This window comes from Crocuta crocuta, unplaced genomic scaffold (assembly GCF_008692635.1).
Source record: "Crocuta crocuta isolate KB4526 unplaced genomic scaffold, BGI_CrCroc_1.0 scaffold466, whole genome shotgun sequence".
In the NCBI taxonomy this organism is placed as follows: Eukaryota; Metazoa; Chordata; class Mammalia; order Carnivora; family Hyaenidae; genus Crocuta; species Crocuta crocuta.
Genome location: NW_027529672.1, coordinates 8,799,504 through 8,825,851, shown reverse-complemented (window position 1 = coordinate 8,825,851; position 26,348 = coordinate 8,799,504). Strand labels below are relative to the sequence as shown.

Below are 26,348 nucleotides of genomic sequence, written 5' to 3'. Positions count from 1 at the left end.
GTCCTTTTCTTGTGATATCTAAGAAGACATTGCCAAATTCAAGGTCATGATTATATATATGCCTCTATATTTCCTTCTAAATGTCTTATAGTTTTCATTCTTAGGCTTTTGATCCTTTTTAGTAAATTATGTCTTGAGACAGGGGTCCAGCTGCATTCTTTTGCAGGCAGATGTCCAGTTGTCCCAGCACCATTATTCAAAAGATTGTTCCTTCCCTACTGAATGGTCTATATGTTTGTCAAAACTCAATTGACCATAGTTAAGTGAGGTACTCTAAGTTGTATTCCATCAATCTACATGTCAATCCTTATGCCTTGATTGCTGTAACTTCATAGAAAACTTGAAATCAGAAAGAGCGTTATTGGGTCTATTAGCATCCTGCTGGGAGTTGTTGCCCTGTGGACCTGGAAGCCTCTGGAGAAGAGAGACTCTTGCACTATTTTGAGAATCCTCACAGCCCTGAGACAGTTCTACCCATTTGGCAGGTGCCACCAGACTGTTATTACTAAATCAGTACAGATATTAAAGCTTATATGCTACAAATAATGGCTACATGTTGTGCGCCATGAGAGAAGTTAATGTTGCAGGCATCCTTGGTCACTGATTATTTTTATGGATCAACATAATCCCTTTAAAAGAATGTGTCAATTAGGAAAATCAGACATAGGCAAAAGTTATATCACATCTAAGTAAAGTAGAGGAGTTGTTCATATCTTGAATGCTGAAACTCTATTACATTTACTGTCATGTGAAATAAATAATTATTGATCAAAGACTAAAACTATATGCTAATGATTGAGGTGAAGGAATTAGAAGGCTTGAGACTAATGGTTATTCTTCTTTGCAAAGTTAAGAACCACTTTAAATTAATAATGGCCCCTTCTTTGGCTCTTTGGCAATGACTAATGTCTGCATGCATTTTCTGAACTTGGTCACTAAGATAAATTATTGGCTTTTCCTTGTATGTATTATTTTTTTATTTGTTAGTCATGTTGTAGACAGACTATCAACAGATACTCTATCAACCAGTTTTGGGCCTCTTGACCATTCAGATGAAGGACACGCCTACAATGAGCTCACTGTACCTCATCACTCACTCCAGAGACCCAGGGACTGGGAGGGGTTGGGGTTGAGCCTGCCAGTGTGGACTCTCCTCCCCTGACTGGGACATTCAGCATTGGACTGGGTACTTAAAAATGATGATAGAGAAAACCATCTTCTCCAGGCCAGCATCAAGAGTGCCATCAAGTGATGAAGGTCTCCTGATCTGATGAGATGAGGGTGACACCTCACCTTGTGATCTTCCTCCTGAAATACACCATCCTCATTTGATTATGAGAAAAAGAGCACACAAATCCCAAGAGAGGAACACTCTGCAAAATGCCAGGCCAGCACCCCTCAAAACTGCCAGTCATCAAAACTAAGGAAAGGTTAAGAAAATGTGAGCCAAAAGGATCCTAACTATCATGTGATGTCCTGGGTGGGCTCCCGGAACAGAATAAGGACAAACTTAGGGCAGAAAATAAAGCAATCTGAATCAACTATGGACTTTAGGTGATGATAATATATCGATATTGATTCATTACCTATAACAAATACCCATCGTAATGGAAAGTGTTAATAATAAGGAAAACTGGGTCTGGGGCTTATAAGAACTCTCTGTACTGTCTTCTTGATTTTTATGTATGTTCAAAAGCTGTTCCAAGAAATAAACTCTATTTAAAATAAAATCCCATTTTTCCTGCAGGGATTGGTTTTATATGGCTCTTAACTGAGATTGTCTCTGAGAGAGAGGCTGTCAGCTCACGTTGCTTTCACACTTGTGTGCCTTGAAGCCCTGTCCCTGTGGCCCCAGGCGCCTGGCCTTTTTCAACACCACAGGGGCCCCTGTTTACTTCCTGATGCTGTTTCAGCTCCTTGCACTCTGAGTTAGCCAGCACCCCAGCATCCACTTGAGGGGACAAATTCCACTTAAAGGTTACACCAAACAAAGGAGTCACAGAACCAGGAGAGATGGTCTCAGCCTCATGCCCCATCCTCTATCCCACCAGACCTTTCCTGTGTCTGCATGAAAACGTGGATGTTTTATATTTACACAGGAGATTGTCTAGCGCGCACCCCTTCTACTCACAATAAGTAACTTTCTGTTATTATCTCTTCTTGCTTTGTGGAATATCTCCCCTAACTTCCCATTTGATGTTTCTCATAAGGCAGTTTTTTTTTCTTGCCCTGACCTATTTTATTGTGGAAAAAAGTGATAGAAAATAACTTTGCTCATGGCCTTCACTGTGTCGGTTTGAAATTGCAAAGTTCCCAGAGATCTTCAGCACATCTGCTCATCTGTGACCTATCTGTGCACCAGATCAGAAAGGAGGAGAAGCCAGCAGTGTGGTTTGCTCTCTAAGTGGGTCAGGATCTTTAAGAGAAACCAGAGCCCAAGACCCCTGACCAAGCAGTGAGCCTGCAGCTGGGGTTTTATGAATCTGGGTACCTGGGGTGCTGGAAGGGAGCTCAGGCAGCTCAGATGCAGCAACCAGAGATGGCTCTTAGAACTCCTGCTTGCACACAGCAGCTCCTGGGTGACTGCCAAGAAGGGGTGTGTGTGGCATCTGGCATGGGACAGGGCCAACAGTGACCAGCAGATGGGGAGCCCTGTCCTGCTGACTCAATGGCACCTTGGCTCTGCAGGAGTGGAGCAAAGAGGGGAAAGGGTTAGATATGCAGCAGAGGGGCTGTCAGGGAGCCCAGAACCCTCCAACTTTGGAGCTCCACCATAACTGATTGCAGATGATAACATATTTCTGTAAATTGGCAAGTCTTTGTTCAGATTCCACCCTGGAAAAGCAAACTTTCTGTTTGAGACGTGCCATGTTGTTAACATTTGTGCCTCATGAGCCCCTAGGGGAGGCTGTGGATGCTCCTGTCTGATGTCCCCGGGGATGCCTGGGGTTGGCCCCAAGAAGGGAGATAGGGTTGGCCTCATTTCCATTCATGCATCACCTGATTGCTCTGTGGAATGAGGAAGATGGTTTCCTCAACTGAGTTGGGGCCTGTTCTGCCCAGAGAGACTGGGTGACCCCAGAAGTGTTGAGGACTGTGGGGACTGGTGCATAGGCCTGGGAGCTGGGTGGGTGCATCGGCTGAGGTTGTGGGACTGCACTGGGCTAAGTTTGTGCCTTTCTTTCCTTTGTCCCAGTCTCTGGTCCAGAGAAGGGATAAACTTTCTGTCTAGCCCGGGAGCAGGGGACGGGGTTAGAATCAGGAGCTTGGGTGACCCACATTCCCCCCTTCTCATCCCGAGGGAGCAGCCTGGACTGGCCCTGGCAGTGTTGGGCAGCTGTGGCTTCAACTGAAGGGCTATGGCCAGGTCAGTCCACAGCTGACTCTGACAGCTGATTGTGACCTTCACAAAGCATCCAAACCCTCTGATGCCTGAGCCATGACCCCTCACTCCCCTCTAAGACCCTGTGTTTCCACTGAGTACCAGCTCAAAGCCCCCACAGATGAAAACTCCAACCTGTCCTTGAGGCCCAAGCCCAGTTGGTTGGATTCTCCTTCTGGGAATCTGGAGTCTGGACATGGTGCAGCAATGAGCTTCCTGTCTCTGGATAACGTAGGAAATGTCCAAAATCAAAGAAGAAAGGCTCATGCTAAGCTTTCTGTGTAATTTGTGGTGTGATGCTGGCCCAGCCACAACAGGCTGTCATGGGGAGGCTGTAGGAAGGGCCTGGACAGGATCCAGAGAGGAGAGTTTCTCTGACTGTCTCCTAGAGACCTTCATTGGTATCTCAATTACATGCTTTGTGCAGCAAAGTCTCAGGCAGCAAGCATTCCCACAGAGGCCACCCCGCCCTACCCTGAGCTTCACTTTGCAGGGGCTGCTGCATCCCAGAGCCAGGGGGCTTCACCTGCTGAATGGCTGCAGACAACCTCCTTGCTGCAGAGAAGTTTCTCCCTGCAGCATTTCTCTGGGGGCCCTAGGCTGCAGGCTCTCTTCTTGGCCATGTCCCTCCTCCTCTGCCCTCATTGTCACGACCACCAGCCTGCATCCAAGTCTCTGTACCCCAGTGTACTTCTTTCTCACCACCTTCACATCTTTGTAGACACCACCTTCACATCCAAAGTTCTCTCCAAATTGCTGAAGAAGCTGGTGGTCGGAGGGGCGGGGAGGGGTGGGCACCATCTCCAACTGGGGCTGCATGATCCAACTCCTTCCTGACATCGTTCCTGGGGGCCAAGCTGCTGCACAAGGCCATGGCCTGTGACTGCTGCATGGTCATCTCCCACCCACTCCATGACAACACTCTGATGAACTGGCCCATCTGTGTCCTGCTCATAGAAAGCATGAGTCGTCAGTGTGGTCAGCACATCTGTGCATGCAGGCCTGATGACCAGGCTAATGTTCTGTGGTCCCTGTCAGAGCCGTCATTTTCTGTGTGGAGTCCCCACACTGCCGCTGCTCTCCTATGGCCTAGTGACCCTGAACATCATTACAAGCATCATCATGGACATTTATCCTGGAGTGACCAACTTCCTACTCAACCTGGTGTCTTACAGCTGCATCATCCCCAGTATTCTGGCCATCTGCTGGGCCACGGGGAAGTAGCGAGCATTTCTCTACCTGCCCTCACCTCCTGGTGGTCACTTTGCACTACTGAACCGTCATTTACACCTACATCCACCCAGGTTTCAGCTACTCCATGCAAAATGGCAAAGTGGTCACTGTGCTGTACATAGCAATCAGTCCCACCTTGAACACCCTCATCTACTCTCTGTGGGACAAGGATGTCAAAGTGGCCCTCAGGAAAGTATTTTTCTACATCCAATGAATGAAGAGAAATGGCCAATGTGGAATTTTCAGGTGTTACCTGACTAATATAGGACCAAATAGCTAAATTAGTTTAGGGCCAGCTAAAATAGGACTTAGATAATCTGATGTGACAAAAAGCAAGAGGGTAATTTATGCAATAGATTTGTACATGTGTTTCCCCTGTAAGAGCCGCACAGTGTTCCATGTGGCACTTAACTAAGCTGTCCAAGGTCCTAAGGGTAAGCACTCCTTGGGCTTCAAGAGCAAGAAAAGTCAATGGCCAGCTTGCCCACTGTGCTGCTCCTTCACCTGTCTTGGACCTTGGTCTCACTCAGGCCTCAGATGAAATGCCAACCACAGAGTCTCTCTTTGTCATCTTATCTGAAAGTTCTCTTCCAGCTATTCACACTATATTACTGTTTATTTTTTGAAATCATGTTGTTTATTTACCCACATATATTTTACTAGAACATAAGCTCCATAAGTGCATGGATTCTATTGTCTATTCTGTTCGTGTTGTACTCCTGAATCTAGAACAGTAACTTGCATGAGAGTCAATATGGGAGAAAAGAGCTATGGGTGCTACAGTGGGAAGGGAGCCTTGATCAAAGAAAGGTGAGCTAAGAGTGAAGGAAAAAAAGAGTGAAACACACACACAGGGGACTGCATAAGAAAAATGTTCTTCAAAACCAGTGATCGGGAAAAAAGAGAAGGTTCCAATACCACCAGCTTTTTATAAGTAGCAGAATGCAGAGTCTGAAGTTTCAGAGCTCAATGCCCGACCACGCTATGGAGAGGAAACGGTATGGAGCCCCAGGAATGGGCAACACGGTCTGAGGGCCCCTGGGTTGCATGGGGGGAAACTGCTCCTCTGCTCGGAGTCCACTGGGTAGATGCAACCTCTCTGCGGGCAAAAGACCCAACAGGCACCATAGAGCTGCCCCACTTACCAGCATAGGAACAGAGGCCCCAGCTGGGGCAGCAAACCTTGGCACCAGCTGTGTGTTGTGATTTACCGTAAACTCTGAGTCGTTTCCTGGGACAAGCTGGTACCAGCCACAGCATAGTGAGACCCTCCCCTAGATGATTAGTGTGCGTCTGAGCACTGGGGGGTCTCTGAAGTTTGGGGTTTTGAAACACAGCCACACCTAAGATAAAACCCAGGAGGGCAGTGCTACTGGCAGGTGGCCAGCTCAAACACAGGGTGAGCACAGGGATATAACAGAAGCTGGAGACACACGAGCGGTGATTTACTGCACATCTGTGAGGGCCTGAACTTCCCAATCCAGGAAATAGAGAGCAGCGAAAAACCATCTTCACCTCTAACCCACCAGCACTGATGGATCCCGGTGAGCCAAACAACACCATTAAGTGGAGAACAGAACCGTTAACCAAGCCCCTCCCCTTGTGCACTCCAGGATCTTCTCCACTAGGTCAAGTCCACTTGAGAATCAGAGCAGGAGACCCCTCCCCCAGAAAACCAGCACAAATCCCTTGCATGTGCTAAGTCTACTGATCATGGAGTGCTACAAAGCTTCAGCTGTAGCAGAAACTGGATCTAGCTTCATTTGGGTTATTTGCTTATTTTCTTTCTGGTTTTGTTTTTGTTTCTTTTTTTCTTGGATACAGAAGGAGCGAGTATTTATTTTTATTTTTTAGGTATTTTTATTTTTAATTTTTTTATCTTTTATCTTTTTTCTATCAAGTTTTGCTTTACAAGCAGGCCAAAAAACACTTCAGATATAACTTCCTTTTTATTATGTGTTTACTTTTTTTTAATTTAAATTTTATTTTATTATTAATTTTTCCCCTCCAAAAAGACAAGATGGAGAAATTCATCTCAAAAGAACATGAGGAAATGACCACCAGAAATTTAATCAATATAAAAATAAGTAAGATGTGGGGCGCCTGGGTGGCTTAGTCAGTTAAGCGTCCGACTTTCGCTTAGGTCATGATCTCGCGGTTGGTGGGTTCAAGCCCCGCGTCGGGCTCTGTGCTGACTGCCAGCTCAGAGCCTGGAGCCTGTTTCAGTCTGTGACTCCCTCTCTCTCTGACCCTCCCCTGCTCATGCTGTCTCTCTCTCTCTCTCCTAGAAATAAATAAAACATTAAAAAAAAAAATAAGTAAGATGTCTGACCTAGAATTTAAAACAACAATTGTAAGAATTCTAGTGAGAGTTGAAAAAGCCATAGAAGACTCTAGAGAATCCCTTATTGCACAGTTAAAATAGTTAAAATCTAGTCAGTCCAAAATTTAAAATGCTATATAACCAAGATGCAAACCTGAATAGTTGCCATAACAATGAGAATGGATAAAACAGAGAAATGAGGGCCGCCTGGGTGGCTTAGTCAGTTAAGCATCCGACTTTCACTCAGGTCATGATCTCGCGGTTCGTGGGTTCCAGCCCCGCATCGGGCTCTGTGCTGACTGCCAGCTCAGAGCCTGGAGCCTGTTTCAGTCTGTGACTCCCTCTCTCTCTGATACTCCCCTGCTCACGCTGTCTCTCTCTCTCCTAGAAATAAATAAAACATTAAAAAATATATATATATATATAAAACAAGACCCATCTATATGCTATCTACAAGAGACTCATTTTAGACCTAAAGACACCTGCAGATTGAAAGTGAGGGGATGGAGAACCATCTTTAATGCTAATAAATGTCAAGAGAAAGTCAGAATAGCCAAATTAGATTTATATAAACTGGTTTGTATCAGATAACCTGGATTTTAAAATAAATACTGTAACAAGAAATGAAGAAGGCGTTATATCATAACAAGGGTCTATTCATCAAGGAGAGCTAACAATTGTAAATATTTATGCCCCAAACTCGGTAAACACAAATATGTAAATCAATTACTAATGAACACGAAGAAACCCATTGATAATAATACAATAACAGTAGGGAACTTTAATATCCCACTAACAGTAATGGATAGATCATATAAGCAGAAAATCAACAAGGAAACAATGCCTTTGAATGACACACTCAACCAGATGGACTTGACAGATATATTCAGATCTGTATATGTAGAATAAATTCCACTCTAAAGTAGCAGAATACACATTCTTTTCAAGTGTACATGGGACATTCTCCAGAACAAATCACATATTGGATCACAAATAAGCCATCAATAAGTACAAAAAAATCAAGATCATACCATGCACATTTTCAGACCACATGCTATAAGATTTGAAGTCAACCTCAAGAAAAATTTGGAAAGACCACAGATACATGGAAATTAAGAAACATCTTACTAAAGAATGAATGAGTTAACCAGGAAATTAAAGAAGAAATTTAAAAAGTACATGGAAGCAAATGAAAATGAAAACACAATAGTTCAAAATCTTTGGGATGCAGCAAAGGCAGTCCTAAGAGGAAAGTATATTGCAATACAGGCCTATCTTTTTTTTTTTTAATATTTTATTTATTTCTAGGAGAGAGAGAGACAGCGCGAGCAGGAGAAGGTCAGAGAGAGAGAGTGACAGACTCTGAAACAGGCTCCAGGCTCTGAGCTGGCAGTCAGCACAGAGCCCGACACGGGGCTCGAACCCACGAACCGCGAGATCATGACCTGAGCGAAAGTCGGACGCTTAACTGACTAAGCCAACCCAGGCGCCCCGCAATACAGGCCTATCTTAAGAAGCAAGAAAGGTCTGAGGCGCCTGGGTGGCTTAGTCGGTTGGGCGTCCGACTTTCGCTCAGGTCATGATCTCGCGGGTCGTGGGTTGGAGCCCCGCGTCGGGCTCTGTGCTGACTGCCAGCTCAGAGCCTGGAGCCTGTTTCAGAGTCTGTCACTCCCTGTCTCTCTGACCTTCCCCTGCTCGCGCTGTCTCTCTCTCTCTCTCTCTCTCCTAGAAATAAATAAAACATTAAGAAAAATTTTTTAAAAAAGAAGCAAGAAAGGTCTCAAAAACACAACCTAATCTTACACCTCAAGGAGCTAGAAAAGGGACAGCAGCTAAAGCCCAAAGCCAGCAGAAGAAGGGCAATAATAAAGACTAGAGCAGACATAAACAATATAGAAACAAAACAAAGTAACAAAGCAGTAGAACAGATCATTGAAACTAAGAGCTGATTCTTCTAAAGAACTGATAAACTCCTAGCCATTCTTATCAAAAAGAAAAGAGAAAGGACCCAAAAAATAAACTCACAAATGAAAGGGAAGAGATCACAGCCAATACCTCAGAAATACAAGCAAAACACAGGAGAATATTATGAGCAATTGTATGCCAACAAATTGGGCAATCTGGAAGAAATGGATAAATTCCTAGAAATATACAAACCACCAAAACTGTAACAGGAAGAAATAGAAAATTTAAACAGATCCATCCATAACCAGTAGGAAATTGAATCATTAATCAAAAAATCTCCTAACAAATAAAAGTCTTGGGGTGTCTAGGTGGCTCAGTCAGCTAAGCATCCAGCTCTTGATTTTGGCTTAGATCATGATCTCATGGTTCATGGGATCAAATTGTGCATAGAGTTCTACACTGACAGTGCATAGCCTTCTTAGTATTCTCTCTCCCCTTTTCTCTGCCCCTCCCTTGATCATGCTCACTCGCACTCTCAAAATAAATAAATAAACCTTTAAAAAAAATCCAGGGTCAGATGGCTACCCACAGGAATCCTACCAGGCATTGAAAGAAGAGTTAATACCTATTCTTCTCAAACTGTTCCAAAAAAATAGAAATGGAAAGAAAGCTTCCAGACTCATTCTACAAAGTCAGCATTACCTTGATTCCAAAACCAGATGAAGAACCCACTAAAAAGGAGAATTACAGGCCAATATCCCTGATGAATACGGATGCAAAAAAATCTCAAAATGTTACCAGCAAATTGAACCCAACAATACATTAAAAGAATTATTCACCATGATCAAGTGGGATTTATTACTGGACTGCAGGGCCAGTTCAATATTTGTGAATCAATCAACATGATAACACCACATCCATAAGAGAAGGGATAAGAACCATATGATCCTGTCAATAGATGCATAAAAAGCATTTGACAAAACACAGCATCCTTTCTTGATAAAAACTCTCAACAAAGGAGGGATAGATAGAATATACATCAACATCATATCTTCTGCCCATTTCTTCACTGGATTGTTTGTTTTTTGGGTAGAGAGACATCATAAAGGCCAAATATTAAAGACCTGCAGCTAAATTCATCCTCAATGGGGAAATACTGAGCCTTTCACCAATGGTCAAAAACAAGACAAGGATGTCCACTCTCACCGTTACTATTTAACGGTGGAAGTCTTAACCTCAGCAATCAGACAACAAAAAGAAAAAAGACATCCAAATCAGCAAGGAAGAAGTTAAACTTTCACTGTTTCCAGACAACATATTCCATGTCCAAAACCCAAAAGACTCCACCAAAAAATTTCTAGAACTAGTACATGAAATTAACAAAGTTGCAGGATTTAAAATCAATGTGCAGAAATCTGTTGCATTTCTATACATCAATAACACAACACAGAAAAAAAGAAATCAAGGACTCAATCCCATTTGCAATTGCACCAAAACAAAAAGATACTTAGGAATAAACCTAATTAAAGAGGTAAAAGATATGTACTCTGAAAACTACAGAACACTTATGAAAGAAATTGAGGAGGACACAAAGAAATGGAAAAATATTCCATGCTCATAGATTGGAGAAAAAAATATTGTTAAAATGTCTACCCAAAACAATCTACATGTTTAATACAATCCCTTATCAAAATAACACCAGCATTTTTTTCATAGAGCTTGAACAAACAATCCTAAAATTTGTATGGAACCCCAAAAGACCCCCAATAGCCAAAGCAATCCTGAAAAAGAAAAACAAAACTGGAGGCATCACGATTCTGGATTTCAAGCTATATTACAAAACTGTAGTCATCAAGACAGTATGGTGCTGGAATAAAAAACAGACACATGGATCAATGGAACAGAATAGCAAACCCAGAAATGGATGCACAACTCTCTGGTCAACTAATCTTGGTCAGAGCAGCAAAGAATATCCAATGGATAAAAGACAATCTCTTCAATAAATGGTGTTAGGAAAACCAGACAGCAATGTGCAGAAGAATGAATCTAGATCACTTTACCTGATATTTGCTAAGACTGTACATATTAAGCTTTCTCGACAACAAAAAATAACTCTGCGAGATGATGGATATGTTATTTAACTTGATTGTGACAATCACTTCACAATGTACACATCTATCAAATCATCACATTGTATATTTTTTAAAAACTCAAGTTGTTAAAACAAAGTATATAAAACAGTTATTTGTCATCCATACCAAAATAAAACTGGGGGAAGCATCCCAAGTGACAGGCTGACCCTTTCTTAAACCAAGCAATTGAGGGTAAGGTGAGTGAACCCCAGATTAAACTCAAGCTGACAAGTGCCCTGACCATGAACTGAAGAAGTCCAGCCCAGATCAGCAGTCTGGACAAGTCTCAGAACACCTGGTGACCAGCCAGCCACTGCTTCCACATACTGTCCTGGAGTAAATGTCCTGGAGGTGTGAAAAGCCACCTTTTCTGGGACGCACCCTTTCTGGGAACAGAACAGCCTGTTGCCACTAGTCTGGATTAGTTTGGTTTTCCCAGAGCAGGGAAACTTCCATTCTCCCAGGTTTGTTGAGTAAGGAGAGGAGTGTTGCCTGACTGGACGAAGTCTTCACCAGCTCTGCATGTGAAACCGGGGGCACAGAAAGCTGAGAATAATGGCCAGCGGCCACTGACAACTGGCCATTAGCTACTCCAAGGTTCTGGGACCTGGTAATATCCAGGAAGAGCTCTAGGAAAATGAGGGTTGGCCTTGATTTTTTTGAGGGGAGGGATGTGCAGAGAGAGAGAGAGAGAGAGAGGAAATCTTAAGCATGTTTGACACTCAGCGCAGAGCCTGATGAAAGGCTTGATCTCGTGACTTTGAGATCATGACCTGAACCAAAATCAAGTCAGTCACTTAACCATCTGAGCCACCCAGGCACCCCAATTTTTGTATACATCTATCTAGGAAGAAAGGACTAGGTCTGTCCAAGGCAGAAATGGTGGATCGGTATGTTCATTGGCTCAATGCCATTACAGTCTGACTACCTGACATGCCCATCAGCTCTTCCTGATGCTGCTGCTGGTCAACCAGTCCCTGGGTGGTTACTGCTGAGCACCAGCCCCTTTTGGAGCCTGGAACACACCATCAGGTGCCAAGAATATCTTCTATTCTTTCTTGCTGGTGATGAGATCTGTCCCCCAGGTGCTGGTCAGCTTCTCCAGAGAGTCTTGAATCCATGGGCAAGCAGATTCTGTGCTAATTGATCCCTCAGGGTGCACCAGCACTACCTGTGTCTGCCTATTCCAGATGATATAAGGCTTCTCCAGTCCTGGTTACAAATCTCCAACTGATCCTGCTCTCGGTTACAGGTGTCTCTCACTGTATTTTTTCTTTTTAAAACCAACTCTATTTCCTAATAACTGCTGATGATTCTCTAAAGTTTTTTCCTTGGAACCAAGAAGGAAGTCTCTTGAGAGGATACCAGGAATTCCAGAAGACTTTTTTCATATTTTTGTAGGCACCTACTATCATTGAATGTTGATTCTATGTATCATGTATGTTTTAAATAGGAATAACAGTGTTTTGATCATGTTGGATAATTACATTTTACTCTGTGACTAAGAACCATGAGATCCCTTTGGCTGTTATATTTGAGGATGAAAGTTCTCTAATCATATTTCTAAAAGCGAAAAGGAGCACATTGGAGAGTACGTAGTATAAGATCCACCTCTCTCCCTCCCTCTCCCTCTCTCTCCCTCTCATTTCTCTCTTTTTTTTTTTTTTTTTTTGAAGTATCAGATTTTTGGTTGAAATGTGTCAGCATTTTCTACACCAGTGAGCACATTCCAGTGGGTGATCTGGTTTCTCATTCTCGGACCACCTTTCACAGCGACATGTCCTCGTAATGTTTAGTGAAAGTCAACATCCCTACAAAAATGCCAGCGAGTAAGTCGCCAATCCCCTGGCTTTATGCAGAGGTCTGAAAGTCTTTTTTCGTTAAAGGGCTATGATCTAAGCAGTGAAATATTTTCAAGATGCACCATTTTGAAATAAACACAGTGCCCCACGCTGACACAATAATCTAGAAAGAGCCATGCCACGTCTGCTTTAGAAGCTGGCACGGATGAGCCCAGGTCCCCACTATCCCAGGTTTATCTTGGGGGAACTCTTTGATTCAGCTGAAGAGTTTGGGTGGTGATTTGTCTCTGATCTACAGGTCCTGTTGTGGGTTGTCCTGCACCCTGCAGACAGGCCTGTCCCTTGTGCCCAGTGCATGTGTTTGGGACCCTCGGTCCCCCTCAGCCAGTGCTGCCTTGATGTGGTCAGTATGGGAAGGAGATAACCAGATTTCGGAGGCAGCCTCTTTCTGTTTACTGTTCGCCCTTCTCCCCATCCCTCCCATCCCTTCTCTGTTCCCAGACCCTGTCTGAGTGGATGAGTGGGCTGTAAACACAGTCAGGTCCCCCGGTTCTCTGTAAGCACCCCCGCAGCACCATGGGTGCTCAGTGTTCTATGTGGCTGGGGAGATCGGCCCTCGCTGACCAGGGCTCCAGGTCTGGACATCTTGTGAGTGGCCATCTCAGTCCTGCACTAGGGAGGAGGCGGGTGAGGACGGGGGCTTCTTTATACATTAAGGCAGCTGCTTTCTCTGTGATGTCCCTGTTCTCCGAAGTTTTCAAGGACATAAGTCTTCATTTTTATTACCAAAATAGTATTTGAAGTTCTCTTTCAAAGTGGGACACACAAATACTTGCAAGATGGGCTGCTCAGAACAAGTTGAAACAGTGAGTACCTCTTTCCTTCACAGCCAGGGCCTAGGCCCCCACCCTCAGTAGCTGTGATGAACCAGACCCAGGTCACCGAGTTCCTCATTCTGGGATTCTCAGAAACACCTCAGCTGCAAATGCTGTTCTTCCCCACCTTCCTCCTCCTCTACATGGTGGCCCTCTCCGGAAACCTGCTCATTGTGATGGTCATTGGCTCCAGCCCTGCCTTACACACCCCCATGTACTTCTTCCTGACCAACCTGGCTGTGGTGGACATCCTCTGCACCTCTACAATCCTGCCCAAGCTGCTGGGCAACATGGTGGGTGACAGGACCATCTCCTATGGAGGCTGCATTGTGCAGCTTTTCTTCTTCACATGGTCCCTGGGGGCTGAGCTACTGCTGTTCTCTGCTATGGCCTATGACCGCTATGTGGCCATCTGCTGGCCCCTGCGCTACAGCACTCTCATGGACTCCCGGGTGTGCAGGCTCTTGGCAGTGGCTGTGTGGACGGTCAGCCTGACCAACACTAGTGTGAACACGGGCCTCCTGCTGCGCCTGCCTTTCTGCCACTCCAACGTGGTTGAGCACTTCTTCTGCGAGATCCCGCCTCTGCTGAAGCTTTCCTGTGCCCCGACACACCTGAATGAGGCCATGGCCTTCACTGCGGATGTGATCTTGGCCTTGGGGAACTTCTCTGTGATCATGCTCTCCTACGGCTGCATCATCGCCAGCATCCTGCGCATCCGGTCATCCTCGGGAAAGCGGCGGGCCTTCTCCACCTGCTCCTCCCATCTCCTGGTTGTCTCCTTGTACTACTGTACCGTCATCTACACCTACATCCGCCCAGCATCCAGTTACTCTCTGGACAAGGACAAGGTGGTGTCTGTGATCTACACTTCCGTGGCGCCATCCTTGAACCCCCTTATCTACTCCTTGAGGAACACGGAGGTCAAAGCAGCCCTCCGGAGGCTGCTCTCCTGAGCTGAGGCCTGTGTGCCCAATGCATCATGCAATGACCCAGAGTGCAGCTTTCCCTAAAGTGAGATGCATCCTGGTATCTGGAAGCCCCCATCCTGTTTCTGGAATGCACATCTCAATGCGCTATGCAGCATCCATGGGGCCCAACTGCGCACCACTGCACCCTGGGGCCTCAGGAAGCCCCTTATCTTCCCAGACACTGGTTGTCCTGTCCCATAGGGTCAAGGAATGACCTGTGTGGCAGATCTGTGACCTGAGAGGCACTAAATAGATTAAAGAAATCATGAGTGTGGACGTGGCCCTATCCTCAGCCCAATTGCCTCTCTAACATGCCTGTGCTCAAGGCGGGGGCCCAAGACACAGGCTTTGGGTGGTGTCTGTGGCTGGACTCCTCCCTCTCCCCGCCAAGGCTCTGGAGGCTGCCTTTGCTGCAGGCAGCACTAGAGAAGGTGGTAGCTTAGGGAAATATTTTGTTTTAGGAGAAGAGGTTCTGCCTGGAAGCAGAGTTTCCAAGAGTTGTCTTTTAAAAAATTTTAGCACTGCTAGGAATTTACCCAAGGGATACAGGAGTGCTGATGCATAGGGGCACATGTACCCCAGTGTTCACAGCAGCACTCTCAGCAATAGTAAAAAATGGAAAGAGCCTAAGTGTCCATTAACTGATAAATGGATCAAGAAGATGTGGTTTATCTATACGATGGAATACAACATGGCAATGAGAAAGAATGAAATCTGGCCACGTGTAGCAAGATGGATGGACCTTGAGGGTGTTATGCTGAGTGAAATAAGTCAGGCAGAGAAGGACAGATACCATATGTTTCCACGTGTAGGAGGATTAGGAGGAACTTAACAGAGGACCATGGGGGAGAAGAAGGGGGGAAATAGTTGGGGAGAGGGAGGGAGGCAAACCATGAGAGACTCTTGAATGCTGAGAACAAACTGAGGAATGATGGGGGTGGGGGGGGAGGGAAGGAGGATGATGGGCACGGAGGAGGGCACTTGTGGGGATGAGCACTGGGTGTTATATGGAAACCAACTTGACAATAAACTATTGAATGAATGAATGAATGAATGAATGAATGAATAAATAAATAAATAAAATGTCCTAGAAATCTTGCAAAAAAATTTTTTAGCACTTTTAGGGTAATTATCTGACAAGGCTTTTTCAAGTCTGGGATGTGGAGATGTTATGGGAATCAGTGTGTGAAGTGAACCAGGCCAGCTGTGCCCTGCCCTCTCCTATCACAAACCACAAACCCATTGACCCAGGACCCAAGGAGATTTGGGTTCCAGAGAATTTGGGCACCAGGGGAGGCCTTAGGGAAGGGAGGCTCCTCGTGGCCTGAACACTTCATTCCTCTTGAGACCTAACTGCAGGGCTGCGGATGGGGTGCAAGACGTGTGTGTTTTGGAAGCTCGTGGACACAAATGATCTTTGGATGGAACAGGGCTGTGACACCTCGCAAGCTCTGTCACTATGTTTCCAGGCCAGCCCTCCTCCACGTCACCTTGTCTATCTCCCTCTACAGACATTAAACTCTTTGAGGACAAGGACAATGTCTTGTTAACCCTTACTCCTGCACCAGGTGCTGTTTGTCAAAATCAATTCACTTCAAATCAAGTATTGTGCACCAGGCACATGGCAGGAAGCCAGTAAAACTAGCTGACAGAATGAACCAATCAGCCAGGGATGATTTGTACCAATTACAAGTAATTTGGGAAAAGCTGCACAGAAGCATTTTTGTGACATAGTTAGCCAAGGGGACGGTGACAATTCTCTTTATTTTTCCCTACTTGGAAATAAACCTCACGTTTATGAGGTTTACAGAACCTGGGAAACCTGGGCAGAGGTATTGGGATGGCAGCTGGGGGCAGAGTTTGCAACACAATCCTGGAGCCTCCGAACTTTGCACGGGACACAGGAGCGTGGCTGGCCAGTACAGTTGTGTTGGGACTGGCTGCGGCCACGGAGGTGTGGGCTTTGCCTGCCTCGCTGCTCTGACTGCAGGGGAAGCTGGTTGCCAGAAGTGCTTGCAGAGATGAACTCTGGGGCCAGAATTCTGCAGGAGAGGCTCCTGTTCCCATCCTAGGGTTGAGGGAGGCATTCTATATGGGAGGCCATGTGGGAGAGCTACCATGGAGGATCCCAAGCCCAGAGAGCCCCAATATGGCTCACACCCCTATCTGCTCCCAGGTTTTCTGTTGTTCTGTGTTGTAGGGATTCCCTGAACAAGATCCATGGGGTTTCTTCTTTCCAAATGTGTCTTTCATGCTAATAAAATTGGAAAACAAAGACATTTAAAAGGAGAAAATAAAAAATCATAGCCTTTTAATTCCATCCAAAGGCTGGTGTGAACAATTTTTTTTGTCTGTCTGTATTTGCATATATACACAGACTTTAATAAATATAGAATAACTTTATACTTATTATTTTATAAGCTGTTTCTTTCAGTTTAAAACCACTGTGTAATTCTTTCCTTGTCATTCCAGGTTCTTTCAAATTAGTCCATATTATTTTAAAAACTGTTTTTAATGTTTATTTATTATTAAGAGACAGAGAGAGGCAGAGCATGAGCGGGGGAGGGGCAGGGAGAGGGGGAGACACAGAATCTGAAGCAGGTTCTGGGCTCTGAGCTGTCAGCATAGAGCCTGATGCGGGGCTCGAACCCACAAACCACAAGATCATGACCTGAGCCGAAGTTGGATGCTCAACCGACTGAACCCCCAGGCGCCCCTGAATTAGCTCATATTGGAAGTGCTCAGTTCAGTTACCAGCATGTGAGTGCAGGTCCAGAGGCTCAGTGGGCTTCAGAAACATGTCCTAGAAATGTTGGCCTTCTCCCTCTTCTCAAACCCCTATCTTCAAATTATCAGCAAGTCTTTTGTTCTTTTCTTACTTCAAAATAAAATGTATGCATATTTAAGGATTTTTAGAAAAATCTCAATTAAAAAGGACACAGAGGGCTGTTTCTAGATTGTATCAGTAGTCTTCACATAGATACCAATTACAATCTCTTGAATAAATATTTTTTAAATGTCACAACATTTTCTAGAACCTGAGAGTGACCTAAACTAGAAAAAATCTGGATAAGAATAAACCTCGAACGAATGGAGTCACTGTAAAGATCTCCTGCATCTAAGCTCAACTGTTAACTGAATTCAGAGCACTTATGACTCGCCACGGGGCCAAAGGCCTGTTGGTCCGAGATGTCAGAGGACAAAGATTGTGGCTGCCAGGCAGATGGAAATTGAGGATAAATGTCTCAGAAAAAGTGGAGAGCTGCTGGGAAGTGGGGAAGGGTCTTCCAGCCATTGGCTGATACCTGAATTGTGCATGAAAAGGAGGCCCTGTGAAGAGACAAAGGGGTATCAATATCTGGCAGGCGCTAGTGGCTGATATGTGAGCTACTTCTTATCATGGGACAGACAGAGTTTGAAATTCGAGTCCTCCCACATTAGAGGGGCTTGGTAAACACCTCAACATCTCCATTAAAACCCAAGAAGGGCCACACCTAAGGAATAAAGACTATGTCACAGAACCAAAGATTTACCTTAAGACTAAGATCACTCAAATACAAATCAAAACCATGATGAGGTGTCACCTCACACCTATCAGAATGGCTCACATCAAAAAAGACAAGAGAGGGATTGCTGGGTGGCTCAGTCCATTAAGCATCCGACTTCAGCTCATGGTTCACGGCTTTGAGCCCCGTATTGGGCTCTGTGTTGACAGATGAGAGGCTGGAGCCTGCTTCGGATTCTGTCTCCCTCTCTGCCCCTCCCTGCTGTGCTTTGTCTCTCTCTTGAGAAAATAAATAAAAAACTTAAAAAATTAAAAACTTAAAAAAAAAAGACAATAAGGGGCGCCTGGGTGGCTTAGTCGGTTGGGCGTCCGACTTTCGCTTAGGTCATGATCTCGCGGTTCGTGGGTTCGAGCCCCGCGTCGGGCTCTGTGCTGACTGCCAGCTCGGAGCCTGGGGCCTGTTTCAGAGTCTGTGACTCCCTCTCTCTCTGACCCTCCCCTGCTCACGCTGTCTCTCTCTCTCTCTCTCTCTCTCCTAGAAATGGATAAAACATTAAAAAAAAAAAGACAATAAATAATATGTGTTGGCAAGAATGTGGAGAAAAAGTAACTCTCTTGCACTATTGGTGAGGATGCAAACCGGTGCAGCTACTGTGGAAAACAGCATGGAGGTTCCTCAAAAATTAAAATAAAACTACCTCATGATGCAACAATTGTACTTCTGGGTACATATCCAAAGGGATCAGAATCTTGTAGAGATATCTGTACTCTCATGTCCATTACAACATTGCTCATAATAGCCAAGATGTAGAAACAACATAAGTATCTGTCAGTGGATGAATGGATAAATATATGTTTCATATACAATAGAATACTATTCAGCCACGAGAAAGAAGAAGATCTACCATTTATAAAGCTTGGATGTACCTTGAGGGCATTATGTCAATTGAGGTATGTAGACAGAGAAAGATACATATTGTATGATAACTCTTATGTGTGGAATCTAAAACAACAACAACAAAGAAACTAAGAGAAATAGACTGTAAGACGATGATTAACAGAGGCTGGGGGTGCAATGTGGGAAATTGGGGAGATATTGATCAAAGGTAATCTTCCAGTTATAAGATTAAGAAGTTCTGGAGATCTAATGTACACCATGGTTATTATAGCTAATAATACTATATTATATACTTGAATGTTACTAAGAGTAGATTGTAAGTGTTCTTTTTTTTTTTAATGTTTTATTTATTTCCAAGAGAGAGAGAGAGACAGCGTGAGCAGGGGAGGGTCAGAGAGAGAGGGAGTCACAGACCGAAACAGGCTCCAGGCTCCGAGCTGGCAGCCAGCACAGAGCCCGACGCGGGGCTCGAACCCACGAACCGCGAGATCATGACCTAAGCGAAAGTCAGACGCTCAACTGACTAAGCCATCCAGGCGCCCCAAGTTGTAAGTGTTCTTACCACAAAAAAAGAAATGGTAATTATTTGACATGATGGAGGTATAAGCTAATGCTCTGATGGTAATATTTTTAAAATACACAAACTTTTCAATATACAAATGTATCAAATCAACATGTTGTACACCTTAATTTACAAATGCTTTATGTCAATTATATCTCAATAAATCTGGAAAAATCAATTTAAAATAATGAGGGGAAAGACTGAGGTAAAAACCAAAACAGACCTATCCTGACAAAATAAAAAGGAATTCCTAACAAACAAAACTAAGCTTCCATAAGATCCCTCAATAATTTAACTCTACTAGAACAAAAAGTTATCACTCTTCACAGAAAGGTAACATAATCAGAGTCTTTGTGAAGTATCATTTACAAGGTCTAGTAGCACAATGTTACACATACAATAAAGAAGTTGTGTGACCAAAGACAAATAGAAAACACAGTTGATAGAATTAGACCTTGTGATGACCCCAATATTGGAATTATCAGACAATTACTCTAAAGTAGCTACTTTATCTGTCATAGTTGCTTCAAAGACATTTTTCCATTCCTTTCTCTCTTTTTTCTCCTTCTGGTCTTCCCATTACATATATGTTTCACCTTCTGTAGTTGCCCCAGAGCCTGAGAATATTCTGCTTTTTTTGTTTCAAACTTTTTTCTCTTTGCTTTGCAATTGTTTAAGATTCCACTGATTTATTTGCTAGCTCAGAGATTATTTTTTTCCACCATGTCCAGTCTACTAATGTGCCCATAAAAGTCTTCTTCATTTCTGTTATAATGATTTATATCTCTAGAATTTCTTTTTTATTCTTTCTCGGGATTTCTACCTCTCTGCTTACATTGCCCACCTATTAATTAGAATTGTTTAAATTCCTGGTCTGATCATTCCAACATCCCTGTCGTGTCTGGTTCTGATGTTTTCTCTGTGTCTTCAGTTTGTGCTTTTGGTCTTTTGATATCCTAATAATTCCTTTTTCATAGCCAGTTATGATAGAATGGGTGAAGGAACTAGTATAAATAGGTCTCCAGAACGTGGTCATGACATGCAGGCAGGAAAAGCATTCTACAACCCTATGATTAGGTCTCAGTCTCTTAGTGAATCTAGGCCAAGGGTAAAGGCCATAAAACTCTGTGGCTCCTCTCTGGCTTTAGTGTCTATGGCATTCAATTTCTATGCACCTCAATTTTCAATTTCCATCAATACAATCAATTCCCCTAACACGCACTGACTTTCCAGACTGCACCAGGCCCCATTCTGAGGGATCAGGACTGAGTGTAAGGAACAAGCAGCTGGAACTTGATGGGACCCCCATTAAGAGTGTCACCCAGGAGCATGTGAGCGTGCTTATGGCACAGTGACATGGTAAAGTATGTATTCCTCTGAGAAAATCAGGTACAACTGTGAGGGCTTAGCTTTTCTAGTCTTAAATAAAATATATTGAATGAGAAAAACATCAATAAAACAGGAATAATGTAGAATTTCAGCCTAAAAATGCCATCTTCAAGCCAGTGACCTTCACCTAGGGAGGAAAAGGGCAAGGTCCTGAGGGCAGTGAGGTCTAAGATGGGGGTAGGGGTCAGAGCATTTTAGGGTGACGTGGTTTATAGGGTCCAAGGAGCTGAGCATGGATGTTTTCCACCAGGAGCGTCGATACCCCAACGACAGCACCAACGATTGCTTGTTCCTTCCTGCGTCAAACATCATGCTGCTACAAGATTACCCACATTTCCTCAACTGCCCTGGGGCTCATAGAAGTAGGTGTTCTGTCTTCAGATGGTGCTCGTCTTCCATTCACGGCCCCACCTCCACTGACCTGCAGACGTGCCCTGCCTGCCTGATCAGCACCATACCCTGAAGGAGGATAATTAGACACTCGGGGCAGAGCCCCTACCTCGGGGATTTTGCTGCCCAGGGCAGGGAAGTCACCTTTATACAAACAAAAAAATGAGAAAAGTGAAGCCCTGGCAGCTCTAAATCTGATATAAAATACTTAAATTCACAGGCACATGTCAGGGACTCTAACCTCTCATGCAAAGCTATGGGTGGGGAAAGTGCGATGTCAGAAGGCAAAGGGCCTGAGGCACCTGGGTGGCTCAGACCGTTAAGCATCACGCTTCAGCTCAGGTTATGATCTCATGGTTCATGGGCTTGAGTCCCACATTGGGCTCTGTGCTGACAGCTCAGAGCCTGGAGCCTGCTTTGGATTCTCTCTCTCTCTCTCTCTGCCCTTCCCCCACTTGCACTCTGTCTCTCTCTCTCTTTCTCTCTCTCCAAAATAAATGAACATTGAAATGTTTTTTTAAAAAGGCAGAGGGCTGGGGCGCCTGGGTGGCTTAGTCGGTTAAGCGTCCGACTTTCGCTTAGGTCATGATCTCGCGGTTCGTGGGTTCGAGCCCCGCGTCGGGCTCTGTGCTGACTGCCAGCTCGGAGCCTGGAGCCTGTGTCAGTCTGTGACTCCCTCTCTCTCTGACCCTCCCCTGCTCACGCTGTCTCTCTCTCTCTCTCTCTCCTAGAAATAAATTAAAAAAAAAAAACATTAAAAAGGCAGAGGGCCAGAATAACACATTCCTGGCAAAGCAAGAGGTGGAGGCTTGAAGGAGGAGCCGGGGTGAGGGGCCCTCCCAGAAGCAGGGCATGTGACAGGAGGCCGCAGAAGGGGCAGCCTGGGCGTGAGCAGCGGGTGTTTGAGACCCTGAAGCCAGAGCACAGTGATGCAAGAGACAGGACAGGATGCAGATGGGGAAGAAGTAGGAGGTCCTTCCAGGAGACACTTCAGTGCAGGGAAGGGCAGGAGTGAATGAGGTGAGAGGCACCTTCAGAAAGTGAACGTCTGCGCAAGACGACCCTTCAAAACCTTGAGCTGTGAGGGCACATGACTTCCAGGCAAGATTCTTCTGCCTTTTTGCTTCTTTGATTTCAATATGTGAACAGTGTGGGAAGGAGTCAGCCAGGAGGGAAAATCAACTGTGCAGGAGAGAGAGCAGAGCAGAGGAGGAGGTCTCTGAGGGGGTGGGAGGGAGCTGGCTGCAGGTCAGGATGGTGGAGAAGCCAAGGTCAGAGGGTGAGCGACTCTTCCAGACACAGTGGGCAGGGTCCAGCACACACAGTGGGCAGGCTGACTAGGCCCCTAAGCCTCTGTGTGTACGTCCCAGGAGAGTGGCAGTTGTAGGAAGCCTGGGTTGAAATGCAGTGAGGATTGGGTAGGCCCTCTGTCTCCCTCAAAGCCTGTGCTCTTACCACTCTGCATTCCCACCTTCCAAACCATGTGCCCGCCACTTCTTAACCACTCTGAGTCAGAGCTGGTGGCAAGTCTCCACTGTGTCTCCAAATTAATCTTTATAACAGGTCTTCAAGTTAGGTTTATCCACACTTTATGAATGAGAGAATTCAGACATCCATCAGCTAACTCACTTGACATGGATTCTCACTATTGTCTGCTCTTGTCATGGTCCCCAGTGTCTGTTTCGTCTCCAGCATGAAGGCAGAAAGCTCCCACTACTGTACAGTCTCTCCAGACCGGAGTGGAGGGATAATGAGAACAGTGAATCTCTGTTTGCTTCTCAAGAGCCCATGCGCCGACCGCACAGCCATCCTGGTCCCTCCTCTGCCCACCGCACCCCTGGGGCACCCACCAAGCTGCTCAAAGATCTTAAGACACATCCCCCCCTCTGAGGCCCTGCTCCACTGCCTTTACAATTTCTTTCCTCTTTTCCTACAAAACTGTTAACTGGTTTCCTGCCCTGCAGTCCAGCCCCTGTCTACTTCCCACACTGACCTCAGGAGGATCTTCCCCAAAGCCTGTTTTTTTCCAGCTCCGGATCCTTCCTTCATATCACTGCTTCTGAAGTCACAGCCTGACATACACGGCACCTGGCTACCTGGACGCCCTCACCTGGCACACACACTTCTCAGTGACCTGGCTGACCTTTCTGGCATGAGGCTTCCTAACCTGCCTGGTCCCAGCATCTCCTGATGTGAGGCTCGGTTCCCCACTAGGCCCTCACGTAAGCCAGAAGGCTGCCATGCATGTGCTGCAATGATCTCTCCTGTGAGGCCTCGAGCTCCTTGCTCAGGCACTCAGTTCCCTGTGGATGGAAAGGAGGCAGGAGGAAGGGGTGCTCATCAGCTGTATGTCCAGGGAGTTGGCCAGGCCCCTAAATGCATTATTGGTTCTATTGCAATGTTGGAACCAGGTTGTACTTTAATTGAAGACACAAAATGTTCCACAATTTGTTGACCAGACACCCATTAGATCTGGCAGATGGCTAGCCTGCTGCCAGGTATCTTCCTCTGAGGTCAGCTAATGTGTGAGGACCACTGGGCACCAGGCAGGGTGGTGGCCAGAGTCTCTGCGTGGCAGGTGCTCTAAGTCTCATACACGGTGACCGCCATGTGCACACAGACCTCCATGTCCGTCCTCACATCCACAGTGAGAGATGTTGCCCCCACTCTGACCAGGTCACCTGTACCCTAACCTCCACTCCCCTGGCTGAGCTCTGCTGGCTCCTTCTGGACTGGCCCTCTGTGTGCCTCTACCTCCAATCCCTCACTTCAGCCTCCTGAGCCACAATCCCGTGCCCACCCAGCAGGCAGGACAACATGGGAGTTTTGTCTGTGGGGTTTGTGCGCAACCCTGGCTAGAGACACCATCCGTTGGCAAAAACCACCTTGATTCTGGGTGGACATGTCCCTGGGTCCTGGCATGAGGGCGGCGTCAGGGGAGCAGATGGGCAGCAGCAAGGGCCTGGGGTGGTGGACAGCAGCCTCCTGGAGGCACTGAGCCCCCTTCTGGGGTGGGTTCAGCACCCGTCCCATACGCTCGCTTGAGAATTGCCAACACGAGAAGAACAACTTGACTAAGCTTGGAGAAGTTTCTCTAAAATCCAAACCCTACTTACAGAGCAGGGCTGAAAAGAGCAGCTTCACCCTGAACTGGCTTCTGGGCTTTGCAACCCTGGGACTGGCCCGGAACCACCAGCATCCAGCTCATCTCCCAGTAGGACTCCCCCTGTCAAACACCTCATGCTGAAGAGGGTGCATGCACTGTGGAATATTACTCAGCCACGAGAAAGAATAAAATCTTGCCATTTGTAAGGACGTGGATGGGACTAGAGACTATCATGCTATGCAAAAGAAGTCAATCAGAGAAAGACAATTACCCTATAATTTCACTCACGTATGCGATTCAAGAAGCAAAGCAAGTGGGCAAAGGGAAAAAGAGACAGAGACAAACCAAGAAACAGACTTGACCACAGGAAACACACTGCTGGTCCCTGGACGGGAGGTGGGGGCGGTGTGGAGGGTCATGGGGAGTCAGGAGTGCAGGTGTGGTGGTGAAAGAATTTAAACTGAAAACAAAGCACCGCATGCTGCCCCACTCCAGAAAGAGTGCACCGTGGCCTGAGGGTTCTCTGCCCTCTGTGGGCCGGACTTCCTGCCTCTTCCTCAGCACGCTGGTCCCTCTCTTCCACGTCTCCTGTTTTCTCTCAATTCAATTCACTATATAAACACACTCACAGATGAACACATTCCCCTTGGAAACCCAGACATTAAGAGCCAGGGCTGAAGCCCCTCGATCACACCCCAGCATCACCGTTGTATGTGGTGTGTCCACAGAACCGCAGCCTGCACATTCGTGTGCTTGTATTTATACAGACAATTATAACCCCTGCCTCAGAACATTCATGGTAACTACCAGATATGGTTTTTTTCTGTAACCTGCTGTTTTCAGTGTCTGGAAGACGGTGACTTGGAGGCCTTCGTCCTACCCGACCCGCTGCCCTGGTGAGAGACGCCATAGCTTAGCCGTGGCCCAGACAGTGGTCTTCAGGGCATGTCTCATTGTTGCTGTAGCTCGGGCTACAGTGAGGGCAGGCAACACTATGTGCAGGGCCACAGACTGGCAGCTGCCGGGACCGGGGGCGGGATGTGGAGTGACCACTCCAGCATCTCCATTTGGACAACAAGAAAATTCTGGGCCTAGATAGTGGTAACAGTCACATGACACTAAGGATGTCCTCAATGCCACTGAATTGTTCACTTAAAAATGGTTAAGGGGCAAAAAAAAAAAAAAATGGTTAAGGGGCGCCTGGGTGGCTCAGTCGGTTGTGCATCTTACTTAGGCTCAGGTCATGATCTCGCGGTTTGTGGGTTCGAGCCCTGAGTCGGACTCTGTGCTGACAGCCAACTCAGACCCTGGAGCCTGTTTTGGGTTCTGTGTCTCCCTCTCTGACCCTCCCCAGCTTGCGCTCTGTCTCTCTCAAAAATAAATAAACATTAAAAAAATTTTTTGAGGGGGGTGCCTGGGTGGCTCAGACAGTTAAGCGTCTGATTTCAGCTCAGGTCATGATCTTGTGGTCAGTGAGTTCCAGCCCCGCATCATGTTCTGTGCTGACAGCTCAAAGCCTGGAGCTGCTTCAGATTCTGTCTCCCTCTCTCTCTGCCCCTCCCCCACTCACGCTGTCTCTCTCTGTCTGTCAAAAATAAATAAACGTTAAAAAATTTAAGTATCTTTAAAATTTTTTTAATAAAATAAGATGGTTAAAATAGGGGCATGTGGGTGGCTCAGTTGGTTAAGCATCTGACTCTTGATCTCAGCTCACGTCTTGATCTCAGGGTCTTGAGTTCAAGCCCTACACTGGGATCTGTGCAGGGGAAGAAGCCTGCTTTTTAAAAAAAATGCAAAATGATTAAAAGAGTAAACTTTATTTTATGGGTATTTTACCACAATAAGGAAATTTAGAAATGCTGGGGGGGGGGGTGG

General features: G+C 45.7%; 1 protein-coding gene and 1 pseudogene across 1 annotated transcript; both read left to right on the top strand.

The window, feature by feature from the left end:
* Nucleotides 1–3,359: 3,359 nt before the first annotated feature.
* LOC144230641 (olfactory receptor 13G1-like) lies at nt 3,360–4,829 on the top strand (annotated as a pseudogene).
* An 8,867-nt stretch (nt 4,830–13,696) lies between these two features.
* On the top strand, nt 13,697–14,608 carry LOC144230616 (olfactory receptor 13G1-like). The gene has a single exon (XM_077762907.1). It carries the CDS (start codon nt 13,700–13,702, stop codon nt 14,606–14,608), a length of 909 nt encoding a protein of 302 aa, XP_077619033.1. The 5' UTR covers nt 13,697–13,699.
* Nucleotides 14,609–26,348: the final 11,740 nt, after the last annotated feature.

Coding starts and splice junctions, on each gene's coding strand:
- LOC144230616 (XM_077762907.1), top strand. CDS start 13,700: ATGAACCAGACCCAGGTCACCGAGTTCCTCATTCTGGGATTCTCAGAA.